Here is a 22010-nt window from a genome sequence, read left to right on the forward strand (position 1 = left end):
AATAAAGCTTTTTTGGGGATGTTAATGGAGACCAAAATTAAGAAATTAACGTAATACACTAATGCATCTAATGACTTTGGTTGTCAGAGAGAGAGAGAGAAATCAAACAAAGATCTAATGCAAACGATTGCACATGATATTGTTCCAAATCACCTCAATGCTAATCTAGCATGTCTATGGTAGGTTCATGTAATCATTTTGAATTGTAAGAGGCGAAACCCCTCTTTGTTAGTCTTATTATATAGAAACCAATCATAAGTCGTCATCATAGAGACCCAGATTGATACGAATATGTAAACACAAATGTGAAGAAAACTGCTAGTGTTTGCACTGAGGACACACAGAGTGAACGACCACGGCAGAAACACAAAGAGACAAACACAAACACAGAGGGCAAAACTCAAACCCTAAACGCAAAAACTCAAAACTCAAACACAAAAACTCAAACACAAACAGAAGAAGGGAGAGAGAGAACACAACTCTAAAGTGAAAGAATGTTGTAAATGAATGTAAGAGTGTACAGTGTGCTCAAGGGCAGACCAATGTCACATTGTGACGTCCACTAGAGACGGATCCCAACTCTGTGACCCCACTCGAAGAGTGAAGAGAGAGAAAACTGCAGAATGTTGACACCAAGGACTGCCAGAGATAGAGGCGACAACTGCAGAGCGGGGAGATGACACCAAGCAGCTCCAAAAGGATGCAAACACAGGCTGTAGGATGTCGCCTAATGTTGGAGATGCTAGCGATGGCAGATGGAGGCCAAATGCAGCCTGGGAGATGGCGCCTAACAGTGGGCGAAAGCTGGAAGAAGGCGTCAGGGCACTGCGAGGCTGGAGTGAGAGGTGGCAACAGTCGCGAGGGTAGACAGCCACATGGAGGTAGAGTAATGGCTAAAATCTGCACTGGAGAGTGTGAAACCTACACAGACAGAATGAGGCTAAATGGGGGCAGCCTGTCTATTTATACATGTGAAAGGATACCCCAAAAATTAGGGTTTCCACTAAACTCTCTCGAACCACTCCTCGTTTTAGAGTTTCCACTAAACTCTCTCAAGCCGCTCCCCGCTTTAGGATTTTACTCTAAAAGAGCATTTTTTACTTTGTTTTGGGGCTTTTTAAGAGGCTAATCAGCAAGTAATGCATGTTTTAGCTCAACAACAAATACAAGTACGCACGTAACTTTACATTTTGTTTTTTAAGGCATATTTTTTGTGCTACTCGTTATCAAATTCGTATTGTCCCTCCCTCGTTAAGTTTGCATGTAGGTTCTCATCCTCATTTCTTTAGCAATTTAGGTTTAGATTCAATTGTATCCTCTTCTATAAGTCATATTCCTCCACTCTCTACGAGTTTAGGTCTAAGATCATCCATTTCGATTCTAGGCTCCTCCTTCCCTCAAGCTAGATTAGATACCTCTTTTTGGATGTTAGGCCTTCTTTAGCTAACAAGTTTTCCTATTTACCCTTAAGTGGATGCCATTTTTCCCCCAGGTACTCCATTGCCAAGAACACCACCCATGCACCATATACATTCATCTACCAACAACTAAGTACCCATGTCTACCGTAGTGTGTTTGTGTTAGGCATCCCCCCTTCCCCCTAATACTACACCTCTACCCTCTGCCACATTCACACAGATAAATCCATCCCATGCTTATGGTGTATCTATCTCCCCTCCTACTACTTAGACGGTGACCATACATAAGTGTCACTAGAATGAGAAATGCAAAAGAACTTTTAATGATTTAATTAACTTTACCTAAGGTTTTTTATTAAAATGAGTTCTAATTCTAGTATCCCTTGAGAAGAAAACTATGGAGTAGCTGGTAAGGTTTGCATTGAGGAAACACAGAGGGTACAACCTGTCAGAGTGCAGCGGTGCGGAAGCGTAGGACTGAGAGAGAGAGAACGCAGAGAGAGAAGAGAGAGAAAGAGACAGTGGAAGATGAAGATCTGCTATATAAAGTGTGCTGAATACAAAGATATGCAGATATATACACGGGCGCAGTGCGCTGGACTGCGTGTCTCCATCTCGACGATGCAACCTGCTGTTCACCTCGAAGTCCGCTGCAGTCTGCACTGTCTCCTGTCTGAAATCTGCGAACAGAGATGGAATCTGCACGTGTCACCGGTATGTAATCTGCGAGCAGAGAAGTGTAGGAGACTGCTGGGGATGTCGGCTATTTATAGCCAGAATCTACCAAAAAACGGGGCGCAAAAAAATATCCTGTCGGCTGCATGACTGCACTGGTCGGACTGCCACGTGGCAGTCCGACTGTGCAGTCCGACTGCACACTGCACTCCTGCCCAGCCTGGCTATGATCTCTAACACCCCCTCTCAGAGCCGGGGCAGGGCAGAAGCCTGAGGGATCTGGAATGTCTCCAAAGTAGAGCCTGGGGAAGTGCCTTCGTAAACAAATCCGCAAGATTGTCCTCCGTCTTGTAGTACTCCACAGTGATGGTCTCATCCAGAAGCTTCTCTCTGATGAAGTGGTACTAGATCTCTATGTGCTTCGTCCGGGCATGAAAAACAGGGTTCCGTGCCAAGGCAATGCAACTCTCATTGTCACATTGCAGCAAAGTAGGAAGAGTCTGGGGGCACCTAAGCTCCTCCAATAATCTCCGAAGCCACACAGCCTCACATGTGGTGGAAGACGCAGCCCGATACTCCGCCTCAGTAGACGAAAGGGCTACCGTGGGCTGCTTCTTGCTACTCCATGAAATAACACCTGCACCCAAGGTAAAACAGTAACCTGTAGTAGACCGCCTGTGGTCCACATCACCGGCCCAATCCGAGTTGCTCCAACCTGCAAGTACAAGATCTGAACCATCTGTCCCTGCGGGGTAATGAATCCCTAAATCAGACGTCCCTCTCAAATACCGAAGTATCCTCTGAGCAGCCTGCCAATGCACCGTCTTAGTTCACTCCTGAACCCTGCCAAGAGCCCAACAGCAAAACAAAGATCAACCCTAGTGTTGAGAAGCCAAATCAAGGACCCAATCAACTGACGATAGCGGGAAGCATACGCCAAAGGAGAAGCTGAATGGAAAGTGGCCTTCCAGTTCGGATCCATAGGAGTAGAAAGGGCCCGACAATCCTCCATCTCAAAAGACACCAAGAGCTCCTGTACATATCTCTGTTGAGAGATGAAGATCCCCCTCTGAGACTGATAAATCTCATGGCCCAAAAAGAAATGGAGTAGACCCAAGTCCGTCATCTCGAACGTCCGATGTAAAGCTGACTTCGTCTCTTGGACCTGCTATGCATCATCACCTGTGACAATCAAATCATCAACATATAAGACAAAAAGCACACAACCATCCTCGGAAGTGTGAACATAAAGCTGCGGATCCTTGGAACGCCGATATCCTAACTGAGACTGGAGGAACGAATCAATCTTCTCGTTCCATGCACGCGGAGCCTGCTTGAGGCCATACAAGGCCTTCTTCAACCTGTAGACTTTCCCATCTGAAGATCCAAAACCAGGAGGCTGCTCAACGTAGATCTCCTCCTTCAAATCACCATTGAGGAAGGCCGACTTCACATCCAACTGGTAAACAGGCCATTTCCTATGGCCAGCCAAAGCAAGAACAGCTCTAATGGTCGCCATACGAGCTGTGGGGGCAAAAGTATCATGACAGTCAATCCCTGGGCGCTGTGCAAAACCTTTAGCAACAAGGCGAGCCTTGTGCTTATCCAAAGAACCGTCGCTAAGGTATTTGGTCTTGAAGACCCACTTGACGCCAATCACCTTCTTATTCGGGGGGCGGGGCACGAGTGACCAAGTGTCATTCCTCTCAATAGCCTCCAACTCGGCTTCCATAGCTTTCTTCCATGGTGCGGACTGTAAAGCCTCCTTCACGGAGGTGGGCTCTCGATCCTGCATAACACGGGTCATCAAACAATAGTGAGCAAACAAGCTCCGTAGAATGTGCCTGGTGCCGCCGTCACCGCCGCGGACCATCCTGCGGTCCCCACTCCTCAGGAACCCCCTCGATCCCTGAATCACGGAGTGTGTCACGGGCCCAGCGAGGAGGAGGTCGAATCTCCCCTCGTCTCTCTCCATCAGCAGAAGACTCTGGAATATCCACCGGTGGTAACTCCTCAGGGGTGACCGGTGGAACAGTAGACTCTGTGTCAGAAACAGAATCATAATCAAAAGGCACAGGCTCCAGTGGAATTGTAGAAGGAGCCCAACTCTCCCCTGGATCTCCAAGAACGGGATGCTCCTCACCCGTTAAGATAGCCGGAACCTCCACAAACCGCACATCGCGGCTAGTGTACACATCCCGCTTGACGGGATCATACAATCGGTAGCCTTGGGACTGGGAGCTGTAGCCAACAAATACCTGTCTTCGGAAAGCTGCTTCAAATTTATCACGGTGAGCCTTGGGAATGTGAATATAGGCATCACACCCAAAGACCCGGAAGTAAGAAACATCTGGCTTCATTCCAAAATAAGCCTCAAACGGGGTCATCCCTTCCACGGCCGAAGTAGGGGATCGATTAAGGATGTGGACTGCAATAGCCACAGCCTCGGCCCACAGAACCTGAGGGGTCTGTCGGTGCTCCATCATGGTGCGCGCCATCTCGATCACACTGCAGTTCTTCCGTTCAAGAATGCCATTTTCTTGAGGAGTGTTGGTATTGGCAAACTCCTGGTGAATTCCTTTATCTGCACAAAACCGAGCAAACTCATTAGAAACAAATTCACCGCCCTTGTCGGATCGCAAGGTCTTCAACTTCCGGCCCGATCAATTCTCCTCAAAGAGAAGCCAATCCTTGAAGTGTGAGAAAGCTTCTGACTTTAATGCCAAAAAGTAGGCCCATGTCATCCTCCTGTAGTCATCCACGATCAGCATGAAGTACGAGCTCCCACGTAAGGACTCATTCCTCATAGGGCCACATAGATCCGTAGATACAAGCTCCATCGGTGAAGTAGACCGCCGCGAAGCTGTGTGGGAAATGGCATCCCTATGCTGCTTCCCCCGAATGGAGGAGACACATGGCTGCTGGCTCACCACTATATCCGGCAACCCTCGAACAAGCTGTCCACGTGACGCCCTCCGAAGATAATCATAGTTCAGGTGACCAAACCGAGCATGCCATAACTCTGACTGTGACTGAGAGGTAAGAAGAAGAGTAGAGAGGGTGGTGGAAGACTTCAATTTAATGCCGTTCTCCTCATATCCAGATGATAGAACCTTCCTCGATCCACGATCAAGGACTCGCACCGTAGAACTGTCAAACTCCACCAAAAGGCCAAGGGAGCAAATCTTATGAACTGATAGGAGATGGTACCCTAAGCCTGGTACATGCAAAACCTCTGAGGTATGGCTACCACCTCGTCCATCTGGAATAAGCTGCATCTTACCCCGACCTGCAATAGATACTAAAGAGCTGTCTCCAATGAGAATCTGCCCACCCGAGGGTCGCAACTGGGCAACACCATCTGATGAAGGAGTCATGTGCCGGGAGGCACCACTATCAACGATCCACTCTCGAGCCTGGGGAGCCGTCATCGCAGCATCAGAAGCATTAGCGTCCTCAATGACAGCTAGATGAAGAAATGCAACTAATGAGGGTGCAGCCACCGCTCCAGAATCCTTGGTGTCCTTCTTGTCTTTGTCAGGACAATCCTTCTTCCAATGGCCAGTCTTTCCACAAATATGGCATGTGGAGTCTTTGTCCTTGTCCTTCTCCTTGTCCTTCTTGGACTTGTTATCCCCCTTCTTCTTCTTTTGGTCCTTTCCCTTCTTCTGAGAGGCTTGACCTGTCAGCGTCTCCGACTTGGAAGCATTCTGTCCCTTTAACTGTTCCTCTTGGTCCAAGACCATAGGAACCAACTCTTCCCACCGAAGAGTAGACTCTCGCTCCGAAGCAATAAGGGCAGAGTAAAATGTACCGAATCGTGGCGGCAACTGGGACAAAAGTGTGATCGCCATGTCTTCGAAGGAAATCAGCTTCCCCGCATTCTGAACTTGCATCTGAAGCTACCTTAGCTTGTTAATGTGCTCCCGCAACGAAGAAGACTTGTTTACGAACAAGGTCCACATCTGTACCTCCAAAGAAATCCGCTTCATAAGGGTCATCCGATTGTACATCTAATCAAGCTCCAGCCATATCTCCCGAGCCACCGTCAAGTGCTCAATGTGAGCGATCACAGCTGTAGTACATGATAGAAAAAGAAAGGAACGAATCCTGGCATTCAGTTTGTCCCAATGAGACTGAGCCTTGGCCAACTCCACATGAGCATCGAAAGAGAGTTTGGACTCATCTCTTACCGAGGGCCGTTCGATCTCCTCCTGTACAAGCTCCGCCAAATCATAGGACTCAAGGATAGCCAACATCATGACGCGCCAAATGCGGTAGTTGTCGCCGTCGAGTCTGATCTGCAAGAAGAGCCGGTAAGACAGGCACCTTCCGGTCCATAATCGACTGGAACTCCAAGTCAATCTCTGTAGACATCTTCACCTATAATGCCTTCACAAACGCAAAAGCAGCCCCCTCTGACTGTGAAAACTCAGCTTGCTAAGGCTCTTCCGCGTCCTAAAACTTCTTTACCCGCCGGAGGCGATGAAAAAGCAAAACCTGCACTTGTAGGCTGAAAACTCAAACTTCCTCCGCGTCAAACAGCAGTAAACAGCAGCAAATCCACCACCTGGACTCCTTTCCTGTGCGCCCACACTTGTTTCAGCCTTGTTTCAAGGCGCAGCCCTCCTGTCTGCCCTTAAACGCAAAAAACGCAAATTTGTGTCGCGATGGAAACTCCTCTTCAGGTTGATTCTGCGCTCAGTCAGCCCTCTAACACTGCTCTGATACCATGTCAGAGTGCAGCGGTGCAGAAGCGTAGGACTGAGAGAGAGAGAGAGAGAGAGAACGCAGAGAGAGAAGAGAGAGAAAGAGACAGTGGAAGATGAAGATCTGCTGTATAAAGTGTGTTGAATACAAAGATATGCAGATATATACACGGGCGCAGTGCGCTGGACTGCGTGTCTCCACCTCGACGATGCAACCTGCTGTTCACCTCGAAGTTTGCTGCAGTCTGCACTGTCTCCTATCTGAAATCTGCGAACAAAGACGGAATCTGCGCGTGTCACCGGTCTGTAATCTGCGAGCAGAGAAGTGTAGGAGACTGCTGGGGATGTCGGCTATTTATAGCCAGAATCTGCCAAAAAACAGGGCGCAAAAAAATATCCTGTCGGCTGCATTAAATGCAGCCGACTGACTGCACTGGTCGGACTGCCACGTGGCAGTCCGACTGTGCAGTCCGACTGCACACTGCACTCCTGCCCAGCCTGGCTATGATCTCTAACACAACCACAATAGAAACACAATGATACAAACACAGACGTGCAAAACTCAAACCTTAAAAGCAAAACTCAAAACTCAAACACAAAAAAAAAACACAAGTAAAAGGAGAGAGAAAGAGCACAAATCTGAAGTGAATAAAAATTGTAAATGAATAAAAAGTGTATAGAGTGCCCAAGGACAGCAACAGTGTTGAAGAGTGACATCCTCTGGAGACAGATCCCAAATGCTGTAACCACTAGTCGAAGATGAGAGAGTGCTGAATAATGAAGGACATCAAGCTAGTCACCAAAACACAACAATCGAAGGCTGAAATTTGGTAAACGCAGCAATGTACCACTAGAGAAGGTCGAAAATTGATCATCCGAGGCAAAGAACTAACATGCAACAATAGGAAAGGTGTTTGCTTATGTCGGCGGCCTGCTAGACAGAAAAAATGCAAGTACTACAGCAGTCACCTGGTAGGAGAGATGGCAATAGCTTGTCGCCTGGCACCAAATGCTAAAAACACAAGCTGATCAGGTGCTATGATGATGCTAAAGATGAAGACCTCCAAATAGCAAGGCGATGGCTGGAAATAGGCCGCCTAGCGATGGATAGTGATGGGCTACAATTGGTGATGGCTAGACAGCAGCAGATGGTAGGTTGCTGATGGCTGAAATTTGCACAGTGGAGTGAGAAACCTTCACAAAAGGATGAAGACTGAACGGGGGCAACCTATCTATTTATAAATGTGGATGGATCCTCACAAATTAGGGTTTGACTAAACTCTCTTGAACTGTGCATCCTTTTTGCATTTTCCATCAAATAAGCATGTTTGGGGCTATTTAAGAGCTAATCAGCATGTAATGCATTTTTTCGCTCAACACCTAGCTCTGGCATAGTGATCATTGCACCAACAATGAAGGATTGGACATTGGGCTTGTAATGGACAATTGTACTACCTATCTAACATGAACAAGGCAAAAGGAACAAGATAAAATGTGAAACTTTCATTAAATTGAAAGTTTGGAACTCAAAATCAAGTTACATTGAAAGTTGGTGAGCGGTGCTACATGCCAAGTGGCCCTCATGTTTTAAACAAATTCCAGGGAGAAAAATGCATTTAAAAAGGCACATATGAGATTTTCTGATTTTCAGCCATGGAAAATGGGAAGACAGCATGAATGGAGTCCAAACAGCAGCAAATCTTCTCCTAAAGTATCCCACTGGGCAGCTCTAAATCTCCATTCTCAGCAGGTATTGCCGGTATTTTTTACCTAGTTCTAATAAAAACATGTTATACAGCACTACATGCCAAGATCCTCTTCTTCTTCGAGATCCACCATCTCTAAAGAGTTTTTCTATGTACATCAGCCTAGCAATCAAATTCCCCAATCGATCCCTCAACTTATAATGCTAGACCATATGAGTAACCCCTAAGTGGAAAAAGCGCTGGACTCCAAGTGTAAGAAGCTCACATGCTTCTTTCTCGTGCTTTAAGTCACCCCCTAATCTCTCCCATTTGTCTCTAAGGGTAAGAAAAATCTATGTCCCTATGTGGGTGAGAGCTCAAAAGCAGAGATATACTGCTGCTCTATAGTCTTACTGCATCTTTCTGTCCAGATGTACCCAGCAATAATGCTGCCAATAATCTCCCATCTATGGCAGTTACCTCCTGCACCGGTTCACTCCACCTAAGAAAATTCAGGAGTGGGGATGAATCATGACTGATGTTCTCAAATATGGAAGACAATCTTCCCCTGAATCTCATACCCATAGGAATGTCCTTCATCTACAACTGGAGCACCAACATGTCAGCAAGCAGAGGCCATGTTAACCCTGTAATCAACACATAACCCAACTATCTCATAGACTGTCACAAGGAATTCATAAAGTTGTTTGGAAGGCTGCAAGGAGAGTAGAATCCCATTCTAGGACATCTCTTGCATGAAAATGAAATTTGTTTGAAAACATTTGGGTCCTTGTGTTCTGCTAAAGTATCGTGTGATCATCTAAACAAAAAATGAAACTAAATCCTTTCATTCTGCCAAAAAAGGTAATAGAGCTAAACAGAACACCCAAAATAAAAAAAATATTCTGTGTGAAATCAATAGAAGATTAGATATAGCTGTGTGCTGGTGGCTATAGGAATAAGATGGCTTTAGACAAACATAATGTCAGAGATGGGAAGAAAGCACTCACAAAAGTCCAAAGAGTCCATTCAGAGAAAAATCCTCGTCTTCTGATCTCTTCTCCATCTGGAGACCATAGCATGCTTACCAGCAAGCAGAGGGTACCAATAGCCGACATTTCCACTGTCATAAGATATGAACTTCTTCGTTTCACCTACAAAATATGCTGTATTAGAAGGGATAAAGAATTACTAATATGATTAAAGTCTTCAGTTTCAAAACTTAAGCCCTGAAGTTGTTTCACTACCTGTGCTGCCCATTGGCATAGAGTAGAAGCTAAACCAGATATCACAGACGCACAAATGATAGGTATCACTCCAAATATAATGGTCTCTCCATGTGCTCCCTTGTGAGGCCCACCAGATGAGCTTTCTCCAGCACAAAGAAGTAATGATGCACCCAGCAACAAAGTGAGAGCCCCAATTTGTTGAGTAGATTGTTTATGCCTGCAAATGTGCACTCAGCTGAACAACACTCTATAGCATTACAAGGTTTTTTGTTTTTAAGAGAGCTCAAATAAACGCATCTCTTACCTACAGCATAAACAATGAAAGAGTGGCAAATGAACTCTTTTCAATAAAACATCATTCAACAATACCATAGTGCAAAATCCATCAGTTATAAATACAAAACTATAAACCTTAAATAATCAAACAAAGATAGAGCCCATAGACAAAATAGTATGCAAGACAGATCTACAGCTACCAATAAAACCAATACGTAACATGGTTCTACAAATATCCAAAACAATATAGTACTTCAGCTGAAGCCACTTGAAATCCATCATTTATGTGCAAGAAACAGAGTTTTTGACAATTGACCAACAAATCATGTAGTCCCAAGGATGGTTGTTATGTTCTTCCAAGAATAAGAGCTAATTATTAACTTGAATGCTACTCTAGAAGAATACATGCACATATAACGCCCCAAGCGACTGCTCCTATGAGATCTACAGATGTTGCCCAACCTCCCACTGCTGCTGGTGATCAACTGTCGTCATCTTCAGGTGGTTACATGGCTGTGTTTACTAGTTCCAGTCCCAAAGACTTGTGTGTTCTGGTTTCCAGTCCCCCTGCCCTTCTGTTTCCAGCATCAACCTGATTTGCAGTTGCATCTACAATAGGTCAGTTTTGTGTTTCAGCACTTGTCTTCATCAGCCTCTGCTCACAAATGGGCAAGACCCGAGAGGCACATAGATATGGCAATACCCAAGAGTCACACAGACAAGAGCTGAGAAGACTATCAACCCCTCAACCCAAAACCACTTTATAAAGTAGCATACATAGAATATTATCTTCACATGTCCAGGGATGTGTAACAACCCTAATAAGGGCAAGATCCTGCAAGCTCACATACTAGCACAGAGGCCCCAAAGCTGTTGGGCTGGTCTGTTGTGCTTTTTGAGAAAGGCGATGGCATGTGTGGGATCCAATCATGAGAGATAGACCAGTCTCTTAAAGAATCAATACCGCTGAGGAGAACAGGAACAAAGGAATTTTAGGGTATCCCAGAATGGAGGGAATCTAATGCAGATTCGCAGCCAGCTGTGCATAAATAGGGAAGCAAGAAGCTGTTCAGCAGGCACGTAGCTAGATTCAAACAAGTATAAGATATAACGTGAATGAAAAAGGGCTGAGATGAATGAAAAAGGGCTGAGATGGCTGCAGGAGTCTGCAGTTTGAGTACTTAGAGGGAAGAGCAGACATGCACTCTCACATCATCTCGGACTTTTATTTAATTTTGCACGCATGTAAACATTTTGATGCAATAAAATGTTCATACATTTGCAATCTGCATGTTTGAGACAGTATAGAGTAGTGAGTGTACCTTAATATCAAGTACATAAATAATGCTGTGAAAAGAAGTTTGGTTTGGTTCAGCATAGAAAAAGTTAATGAATCAAGATAGCGATAACTAAGCTGTAGAAGAACATTTTGTAGGGCATATAATGCTGCTGGTAGTCCTGATGATACTAAGGCACCAGAAAGTGTCCATTCTTTGAAAGCTCTCAACAAGGTACCACTCCATGTCATGGCAATTGCTGCAAACAAAACCTGAGAAAGAGCCATGTTTTTCATTAAGACCTTTGCAATCAACACAAGCTTGTATGAAAAGCTTTGACCTGCAAAGGAAACATACAATGTTTACCTTAGCCCATTCGCATGTGATAACAGCTGAGCTCACAATAACTTGTTTCCTGCCAATGAAAATTTGTCAAAGTTGCCAGACTAAAATAGACATGTTTACACAATAGCTTTTCTGATACACATCTTTTTGAGTTTGCAAATGCTTCATACTTGACTTAAAAAGAAAAAGTTATAATGCTTCCAAAAAATCTATGGCCTCCTCAAAGATTCACTATTATTGTTTATATGCTTGTATCTGGCTTTCTTTTTTGCCTTTATATATCGTAACAAGAAATAAAAGTTCTAATCTTATCCTTATTGATAATGCTCACTACAAATTCATTGCAGATACTACGACAATGGTACCCATTATAAATAATAGAATTTGGGGTCACTTCTGTTTCAGCTTGAGACAGCTAAACATATATCGAACATAGTTTCATATCTGTATAGGTATATGTTTGATTCGTGCATTATATCAATTAAAATTTAGGCAGAAATTTTGCAAATACATTACTCAAAAAGATCATGAGTCAAGACATCTATGCAGCTTCCCATGTGCTCCCAAGACCCAACTAGCAGATCTCTAATGGTAAATGAAAGACATTGTATGTAGTTCTCTTAAAATCTTTGCCCAAAGAGCTCTACAATATTGTCACAACCCTAACAAATATGTGAATCACTAAGCTTGCAGATGTCCAAGCTTCCTTGTTAAAAGAAAAAAAGTTAAGTCTAAAGGCACGTAAGAAGCCATTCCTAGATAACCAAATGCTTTGTGTTGGAAACATTAATGAATGATAGCTTCAAGAGTTTTTGGTTTTGTGAGTTTTTCCGGAAGACAAGCCACATGCAAAAGGATTGCACGCCATCTCAAAAAGCTTACTTTATGAATATCCTTGGAGAAGAATATAAAGATGAAGACTAAAAAGAGATAGAAGACATTAAACACAAGAAGAGGACACACAAATCCTACATGTGTTTGTGAAAACCACATATTACAAACAATTGAAGCGATAGAGATAGGCAATACATACCCGATGTAAGCAACAATAAGACATGGACTAGATGAGATGAATGTACATGAGGGTGTAACCAAATGCACAGGTACACAGACCAAGTCTCTAGATCAAAGCCTTAAAAGTAACAACCTGCCCACAATACAAGGGCCACTTATCAAAACACCCCCTTGAATCCAAAAAGAGGCTAGGACACTAGCATCCACCATTTCACGCTGAAGGGAGCTGAGGAATGCTGAAGTACCAGATCTCAGGAATTTAGTTTGTCCATGCAAGACATCATGGGATCAGGCCCGTAAGCCTCCTGCAGCAGCTTTTTCTAGTTCCATCTCCACCAAATTTATCCTCTCTAGCAGTTGTATTTTCCCATTATCACATTTTGACCACATGAGATAGTTTGTCATTTTTCCTTGTCAATTCATGCTTTTACTTAACAATCAAGACATTTAATTTTTGTGAGTTGTTTGGATGTATCGATACTTCAATCTCACACGCCATACTACAAAAGAAGAGAGCATCCTTAGCCCAGTTGGAGAGACTAATACCAGTTGTTCTTGAATTCACAATTCTAGAGAGGCCTAGAGGCTTTTCAGATAGCATTGCCCAAACACACCCATTACATTCTCTAGTATGTGGAAGCAATATGCAGCTAAGGGCTAATAACTACTCAAGGATACTTGAAAGACAAATTGGCCTAGCCAATTTTATTATTGGCTAGTAGATTTTTTTTTTGCACACTAGAATAATTATTAAACTAAATCACCCTCAAAAGTAATATTCTCAAAATTAAGTTAATAAGTTGGATAATGTCCGAAAATGGAATTAGAAGGCTTTCACTTAGCACAACTTGCCCATGCAAGTGGGAAAAACGTATTTAAGGGCTAGTGAAAGTCTATTCCACACATTGTGAGAGAGGAGGTTGTTAGAGAGCTAGGAGATGCTACTAATGTAATTTGCATCCACCAAGAACAATCTTGTGAAGTGAAGAGTGTGCGCAAATGGAGTGCAAGATTGAGGCGCGAGCTGCAGAGCTGAGAGTTAGAGAGAGTTAAAGAGAGCAAACACAGAGATAGATGTACCGGATCGTGATGGTACACAAAGAATGAAAGAATGTATTTATATGTTAGGATACAATAAGGGTGTGTTCACACCCGGATGACTATATACACAAAGACGAAGGGACTTCACACCCAACAACCTCCCACTTAAAGGCCCGAAGTAATACCTTTAAGGTAACCAACTCCCACTAAACGAATGCAATGCTCATGTTGAACCTTTACAAGACACTTAGAGAGAACATCTGCAAGGTTATCTTGGGTTTTGATCCTAGTCAATGTGACAAGACCATCATCCAAAACCTACTGTATGAAGTGATACTGAACATCTATGTGTTTGGTATGTGCATAGAACATGGCATTCTTAGCCAGACATATTGCACTCTGGCTATGACAATCAAGCACTAGAGTATGTGAAGAAAGATCAAAATCCTTGACTAAACGGCCAAGCCAAATAGCTTCCTTAGAAGGTTTTGTGGCTGAAATATATTCAACTTCTGTAGTACTTAGTGCCACAATTTTCTGCAATCTTGAACACCAAGAGATAGCCCCACCAGCCAAAGTGTAAACATACCCATTGGTAGATTTCCTAGTGTTAAGATCTCTTGCCATGTCCGAATCACAAAATCCCTACAACTCTAGTATACCCTTTACATAGCATATACACTTTTCTTGTATACCTTTCAAATATCGGAAGATACATTTCACTACTTCCCAATGTGGCTTGCCAAGGTTAGACATGAATCTACTAACAACTCCCACTGCATGAGCAATGTCTGAGCGAGTTGCAACCATGGCATACATCAAAGATCCACAAGCCGATGCATAAGGTATACCCTTCATGGCACTAGCAACTGCATCATCCTTAGGGCAATCAGCTTTGCTAAGCTTTGTATATGGCAGTAAATGCACACCAAGAGGCTTAGCATCAACCATATTAAACCTGTCAAGTGTTTTGCTGATGTACTTGTCTTGTGAGAGAAACAACAAACGCTGCCCTCTATCTCTTTTAATGCGCATGCCCAAAATGTGTTCAGCTGCTCCCAAATCTTTCATGGAGAAGGCTGAATTCAGCTACCTTTTAAGAGCATTCAATGTACGCTTATGCTGTCCTGCAATCAACATGTCATCCACATATAAAACCAGCACAATAAGGCTTCCATCACCAACCTTTTTAGTGTAAAAGTAGTGATCTACATGACTGCGTTTAAATCCATGGCTGAGCATAAAGGTATCAAATTTTTTGTACCATTGTCTAGGGGCTTGTTTCAGCCCATACAAGCTATGTTTCAACTTACAAACCAAATGCTCTTTTCCTGGAATAACAAATCCTTCTGGCTACTTCATATACAACTCTTCATCCAAGTCACCATGAAGAAAAGCAATCTTCACATCCATCTAATCCAACTCGAAATCCAAGAATGCAATGAGAGCAAACAAAGCACGGAGCATTGTCATTTTCACCACTGGTGAAAAGACCTCTTGGAAGTCTATGCCTTGCTTCTGTGTATAGCCCTTAGCAACCAACCGTGCCTTGTACTTGGGCTTTCCATCAATACATTTCACTTTGTAAACCCATTTATTAGGAATAGCTTTCCTATCCTTGGGCAAAGGTACAAGCTCCCATGTGTCATTTGCATATAGAGACTTCATCTCTTCCTGCATAGCAGGCCCTCACTTTCTCTTGTTTTCACATGGCTGTGCCTCTTTAAATGTCAACGGCTCACCCTCATCAGTCAACAAAATGCAATCCAAAGATGGCTGAAACCTCTGTGGCTGCCTTCTGACACGTGTAGACCTTCTTACCCAATGATTTGTATTATCAGGCAGTGGACCTACATCCTGAGGAATGTGCACACCATCACCAGGTGGCTGATTTTCAGCATTTTCTTGCTGCTATAATCTGTTTTCAGCATGTTCTTCTTGCTGTCCTATTTCATCCTATGCATCTATTTGCTGTCCATGATCTTTTGGCTGTAGCACAATAGGTTGCTGCTCATTTTCAGCATCCAAAAGGGATAGAACTTTCAGCTAATGGTTGCTAAATGGCTGGTTGTTCATGCTGAAATTTGACCTTCTTTTTATCAAGATCACCATGTGTAGCATTTTTCAGCAACTTTGCCTCATTAAATACTACATCTCGGCTGCGTACTATCTTCCTACCCTAAGGAAGCCAAACTCTGTAACCCATCTCTCCATCATCTCCATATCCCATGAAGATGCCCTTGATGGATTTCATGTCTAGTTTGATCCTCTGTTCTGCAGGTACATGCACAAAGGCATCACAACCAAAGACACACAAATTGTTATATGAAGCAGGTTTGCCAAACCAAACCTCTTCAGGAATGCCATTTTCCAATGCACGATTGGGAGAGAGATTGCATACATGAACTGCAGTTTTAAGAGCCTCTCCCCAAAACTGTTGTGGGAGATTAGCTGTGGATAGCATGCATCTAACTCTCTCACAAAGTGTGCAATTATATCTTTCAGCCACACCATTTTATGCAGGATTATAAGGGGCTGTCAACTCCCTCTTAATGCCATGCATCTCACAAAACTTGTTAAATTCATTTGAGACATACTCACCCCCATTATCTGTTCTTATGGCTTTAAACTTAAGCCCTTTCTATGTGGTAACAAAAGCATGAAACTTTTTAAAAGCATCAAACACTTCCTTTTGGCTCTTAAGTACATACACCCATGACTTTCTACTGAAATCATCAATGAAAGTAACAAAGTACCTTACACCCCCATATGAATTAACAGGCATAGTACACACATCAGAGTGTACTAAGTCAAGAGCATTAGACTTCTTAACGACACCTAAGTAATAAGGAAACTTCACATGTTTTCCATATAAGCAATCATTACAAAATTCAAGACCAAAGCCTTTTACATCAAATCTCCCTAAAGAGAAAAGAACCTAAAGGCCTTTTTGGCTCATATGACCAAGTCTTTTGTGCCAAAGCTCCATCTATGAATAGACTTCAACCACAGCCAAGAACTTGCCAAGTAATGCTTTACAAAGCAAGAAATATAGAGTCCCCCTTTTGCTGCCTTTAAAAATCAACATAGAGCCCTTATGGACCTTCCAAGATTCACCACCAAAGATAGTAAAATACCCTTTAGCATCAAGCTGCCCGACTGATAGTAGACTTTTCATTATGCCAGGTACAAATCTGACATCCTACAAAATCAGCTCTTGGCCATTTTCAAGGGCCAAGTGAATGGTACCAACACCCTCTATCTCACATACATAGTTATTACCCAAGTAAACCTTGCCTAGGCAACCTACAGTGTATTCCAAAAACGACTCCAAAGAGGGGGTAACATGAAAAGAGGCACAGCTGTCCACTATCCCTAATTGTGACAGCCCATCATGAGCTGAAAGTAAGGCATCAATTACCTCCTTTTTGGTGATGTGCATATCACTTGCTGCTACCAATATCTGTATCATTACATGAGGCTATAACAAGTATCTCTTCAATGTCAGGAAGCTCTTCAATGTCCACACTAGATGCAACATTTACCTTTGCAACTTCTTTTGAGGAAGAGTTGTCATCATCCTTCTTTTTCTTACCCTGTTGTTTCTTTCTTGCTTGCTCTTTCTTGAAGTACCGGCAATCGGGCTTTTTATGCCCTTTACCCCCACACTGATAGCATGTGACATCCTATTGTTTGTCCTTGCTTTTGCTTTTGCTTCTGCTTTTGCCTTTACTGGCTGCATTACCCCTCTTTTCAAACCTTCCTCTTACATAGTAAGCTGAGCCACTACTTTCACCACTAGACTTTCTTTTGATTTCTTCATTAAGTATTGAGCCTCTAACACCATCAAAAGTCAAAGTAGGGTTGTTGCTAAGTGACACAACCAAAGATTCGCAATTGTCATGCAAAGTCATCAATAAGAAAATAGCTTTCAATTTATCATTGAAAGCCGCCAAACCAAAGTCCTGCAACTGACTCAAAACCCCTGTGAAAGCACTCAAATGCTTAGATGCTAGCTTAGACTCATCCAACTCCATGTTCACAAGTTTACGCATAAATTGCACTTGATTCACAAGAGTTGTATTTTCATAAGTGTTCTTAAGCTTTTTCCATATAGCATAACATGTATCAAGATGCTTGATGTCTGTAAGTACATCATCAGGCACTGCCATCTTAATGTATGCAATGGCCTTCTTGTTAAGTCTAACCCAATCCACATCTGTCATAGTTGCAGGCTTAGTCTCTAAGAGAGCATCTTCACAGTCCTTGAGAAACAAAATGCCTTGCATCCTATCCTTCCACAAGTCAAAGCCAGTGCCATCAAACCTTTTGATTTCAAAGAGGGATTTAGTGTCACTACTGCTAGAAGCTTTTGCAGCCTTTTTTCAGCAATACATCAGAAATTCAATGCTGCAATTTACGACAGAAAAAAAATGAGCTGAATATTCAGCTGATTTCAGCCCAAACTTTCAACAAATGATAGCAAGATTCAGTTCAAGTACATGTACAGCAGTAGAGCGAATGACTTTCAGTAGTATGACTACAATTTCAGCATACATTAAATGCATACATCATTGCCAGGTAACTTCCACTTCAACAATATCACCAAAAATACATCTGCAACAATCCCAAATCTGCAAATGATCACTAAGACTTCTGCAACATGAATAATCAGCAATACATCAACTCAATGGGAGCTGCCCAACATGTGTACTGCATACATATGTGCTCGTATCAACTTCTCATACACAAAACACCAAGAAATCTCTACAATTTCTCCAAAATCGCACAAGCGGGAGATAAAAATGCTCAAATCACTCTGCTTATGGCAACAAGATTGCTTCAGCAATATTCCCAAAGTGAATTTCACGCATCAACTTTGCCAAAATCCACAGATTTCAACAAAAGCCACAAAATTTCACTATCAAATCTGACCCAATTGCATTAATACATGTTCCCAAGAGCATAAAACATGCAAATTTAGCAAATTTTCACAAAATTTTGCAAAAGCCCCAAAATTTTCCCGGTCCAAGTGTGCACGAATGTCAGCCAATCTGATTTAGCTAAACAAAATTTCACCAATACAGCAAAAGCCCTAAAATTTATGGGTCCAATGTTGAGAAATTTCACTCAAATGAGCAGAATTTCACTAAATTTGGTGAAATCCCCAATTTAAATGCGCACAATGTCTACAATTTCTGATGCAGATGCCTCAATTATGCATGAACAGCACTAAATCTGAAAAGCCTCAATTTTTGGGCCTAAATCTACACAAATATGCGCACTGTGCTTGTGTGTACGAACACCCGGAAGAGAGGAAATAAAATAACCCAAATTTTCTGATTTAAAAAAATGGGGCAATTGACTTGCCCGTTTGACGAACATCACCTTCCAGGCCTGCGTGCCAATCATGCGACCCGTCAATCGTGTGGCCTCGAACCCCGCCTGCGGCTATCGCCCCTGTCTGTCGATTGGGCTTGTCCCCTGTCGACTGTCCAGTCGTGCACGTCTGACGCCTGGCCTTATTGCCATGCGATGGTCAGGCCATCGATCCCCGTCGAGCCGTCCGTTTGACCTACTCCTCACAGCCCAACTAATTGATACGTCTGTAGCAGTACTATTGCCTCTGCAACCTGGTGCCCATCAATCTGTCAACACGCACCTTATGCTGGTCGTCTGTGCGACCTGTGTTGATCGCTTCTCCTTAGCTCTTCACTTCAACTCAACCTGATACATGTATCGAGTGTTGTCTATTGGCTGGATTCTGTGCTACGACCTGTAACACTCTTGGAAAGCACGAATGTTGTAACCAATAGCTATGATACTAGTTTGAAGGGGAGAGTGTGTGCAATGGAGTGCGAGATTGAGGCACGAGCTGCAGAGCTGAGAGTTAGAGAGAGTTAGAGAGAGTGAACACAAAGATAGGTGTATCGGATCATGATGGTACACAAAGAATGAAAGAATGTATTTATATGTTAGGATACAATAAGGGTGTGTTCACACCCGGATGATTATATACACGAAGACAAAGGGACTTTACACCCAACATCTTGCAATAGGTGACAACAACTTTGAGCCCTCCAAGTGCATGTGACAGCAACCCAAGGTCCTTCTAGTATAGGGCAGTACCAGTTTTTCATACTTTCTCATAGTGAAACTCTAAAACTTCTCTCTCCACATCATTCTTTGTCATCCTACAACCATCTCTCAAGTTATCTCAACAAAATCCAACCATTTGAATCCTCGGAGGTGGAGATAATGGAAAATCTCTACTGTAAACCCTAACTCATAGCAAGGGTTGGACAACCACCTTGAGATGTGTGCTCAAAATTGAGGGCCTAAGACTTGAATTCCAATAACTGAAATTAAAGAATTTCAAGGAGATTCAAAAGGCCAATTAGCAGCCCATATCAGATTTGGAGCATAATTTGTCTTTCAAGGAGCAAGGTGAAGGCCAATCTACAAGCAAACCAAGGGGCAAATTGGTTTAAAGGCTTGTTCGTTAATTTTGACAACAAAAAACACTTGGATTAGCGAAGGAGATCAAAGAATCTTAATTGTACTCCGTCCATTTGCAATAAAAGCTAATGAAATACCGCAAGGGGCACCGGTTTTGGGGCCAACAAGCTATCCATTGTCAAAGATTAAAGTGCTAAATATACATACATTTTTAGTTTATGTGAATTGTATACTGTTGTAATTGTTAATTAATTAGTTCATACCACCCTATCTAAGAAGGAAGACTGGTTGTATGATTCCATTGCCTGGATCCAATTAAATCCCTTGACTTGGTAAGCTTGGGGCACCTAATTCAAGGTCAAAAGCTTTGCTCTAGTGCTAACATTATATGCACCTAAGCATTTACAACAATAATATATTTAGATAGTGAGATGGGATCAAGCGAGGATGATGTCTCTCAACCTGAAAAATTCACACAAGTGTTGGGAAAAATGCAATGATTGATCTTAAACAAGGCATGTGCCATGAACAGCACACTAATGATGTTAGTTTAAATCAAAATGTGGGTCCTTCTAGGCCTTTAGAAGTTGATGGCCTACAAGAGGAAGAAAAATTTTATGGCCAATTTAAAGACTAGCTAAGGACAGCAGCTGAAATGCTTGTGCAATTAGTAAAAGATCCTTGGTTTATGCACTTTTTGAACCCCTTAAAGGAAGGCAGCATAGGCAAGAAGGAAAAATCATCTTCAAGATCTTCGGGATAACAAGGTACACCAAAGGAAGAGCCAATACAGCAACATGATGTTCCAAATGTGGGTAGTGAGCATAAGCAAATGATGCATATGCAAGGCCAACTTGAAAATGCCAATCCAATGCTTTTTGGATAGCACGGCATGCATGCAATGATAGGGCAGCCAAGATACTTTGGTGGTCGCACTAGTTTCCATGCTACAGTGGATCAGGGACATCATACAAGGATGTATTGCAGAACTCCTTATGATATGCAACAACCAATACGTGGTGTACAAGGCCCAATGTATCCAAGTATGGCTAGTAATATGCATAACCCCATGTGTAACAATGTTAGCATGATGCTGGGGCACAAAGTGTCAGAAGTGGATGCAACAATGGAAGCATAAACATGTGCTGAAATAAACTCCTGAACACACGACAAAAGAGAAAGGAAAGAAGAAACACTAAAAAACACAATACATATGAGAACTCAGATGTATGCTCAGGAAATGAAATCCATATATCTAACACAAGACACGTCGCATACAACAATGAGTCACTGATTGTGGGCACCAGCACTAGCTTCTCTTCCTAGCAAAAGATCCACAAGGGTGATGGTGAGTGACTGACTGACTGAGGAGGAAGAGCCTGAATAAATAGAACAAAAATATATCCTCGATATGATTAGATCGGCCAGCAATAGATGCTAAATGTGACCAAAATGAAGACTGTAAAAAATGCCTAAAATAATCTAAATAATGCCCAACCCTAAAGCATACACAAACTCACACATGAGCTGACATATCTACTGCCACCCTCTCTCAGATCATGGGTGATCCAATACAATACAATGGTACAATGATAAGGAATCAGAAACCATACAATATAGAACCACCAAGTAGAACCATGGATACCCAAGCAGTGGGTGCACAAGCCACCACCAAGGTGCGTCAGAGAAAACCTGATATCGATGTCGATCGTACTAGTACCTAGAAAGAGAGAATATCATAGCATATCTCTGTGTTTGTCCCAATGTCTCTTAGTAGTATACATGAACATCCTGTCAAAAATGCCTTTGGAACATTTGTGACCATGGATTCCCTGCCTTTGGCCAAACCACCAAAGTGTCCCCTCGTATGAACTCATGACTA

At 42.8% G+C, this 22010-nt stretch overlaps 1 protein-coding gene across 2 annotated transcripts in view; it reads right to left on the reverse strand.

The window, feature by feature from the left end:
* LOC148010145 (Nucleotide-sugar transporter family protein) overlaps positions 1-22010 on the reverse strand; it is a 91537-nt gene that overhangs the window by 48630 nt on the left and 20897 nt on the right. For both annotated transcript variants that reach the window (XM_087672912.1, XM_087672911.1), the window contains exons 2-5: positions 11636-11684; positions 11315-11541; positions 9735-9933; positions 9498-9641 (exon numbers count right to left, since the gene is read on the reverse strand). In XM_087672912.1, the coding sequence (XP_087529038.1) occupies positions 9498-9641; positions 9735-9933; positions 11315-11541; positions 11636-11684 (619 nt within the window). The remainder of the gene's footprint in view (positions 1-9497; positions 9642-9734; positions 9934-11314; positions 11542-11635; positions 11685-22010) is intronic.

Source organism: Lygodium microphyllum, chromosome 30 (genome assembly GCF_053477565.2).
Source record: "Lygodium microphyllum isolate KBCC chromosome 30, Lygodium_microphyllum_v1.1.10, whole genome shotgun sequence".
In the NCBI taxonomy this organism is placed as follows: domain Eukaryota; kingdom Viridiplantae; phylum Streptophyta; class Polypodiopsida; order Schizaeales; family Lygodiaceae; genus Lygodium; species Lygodium microphyllum.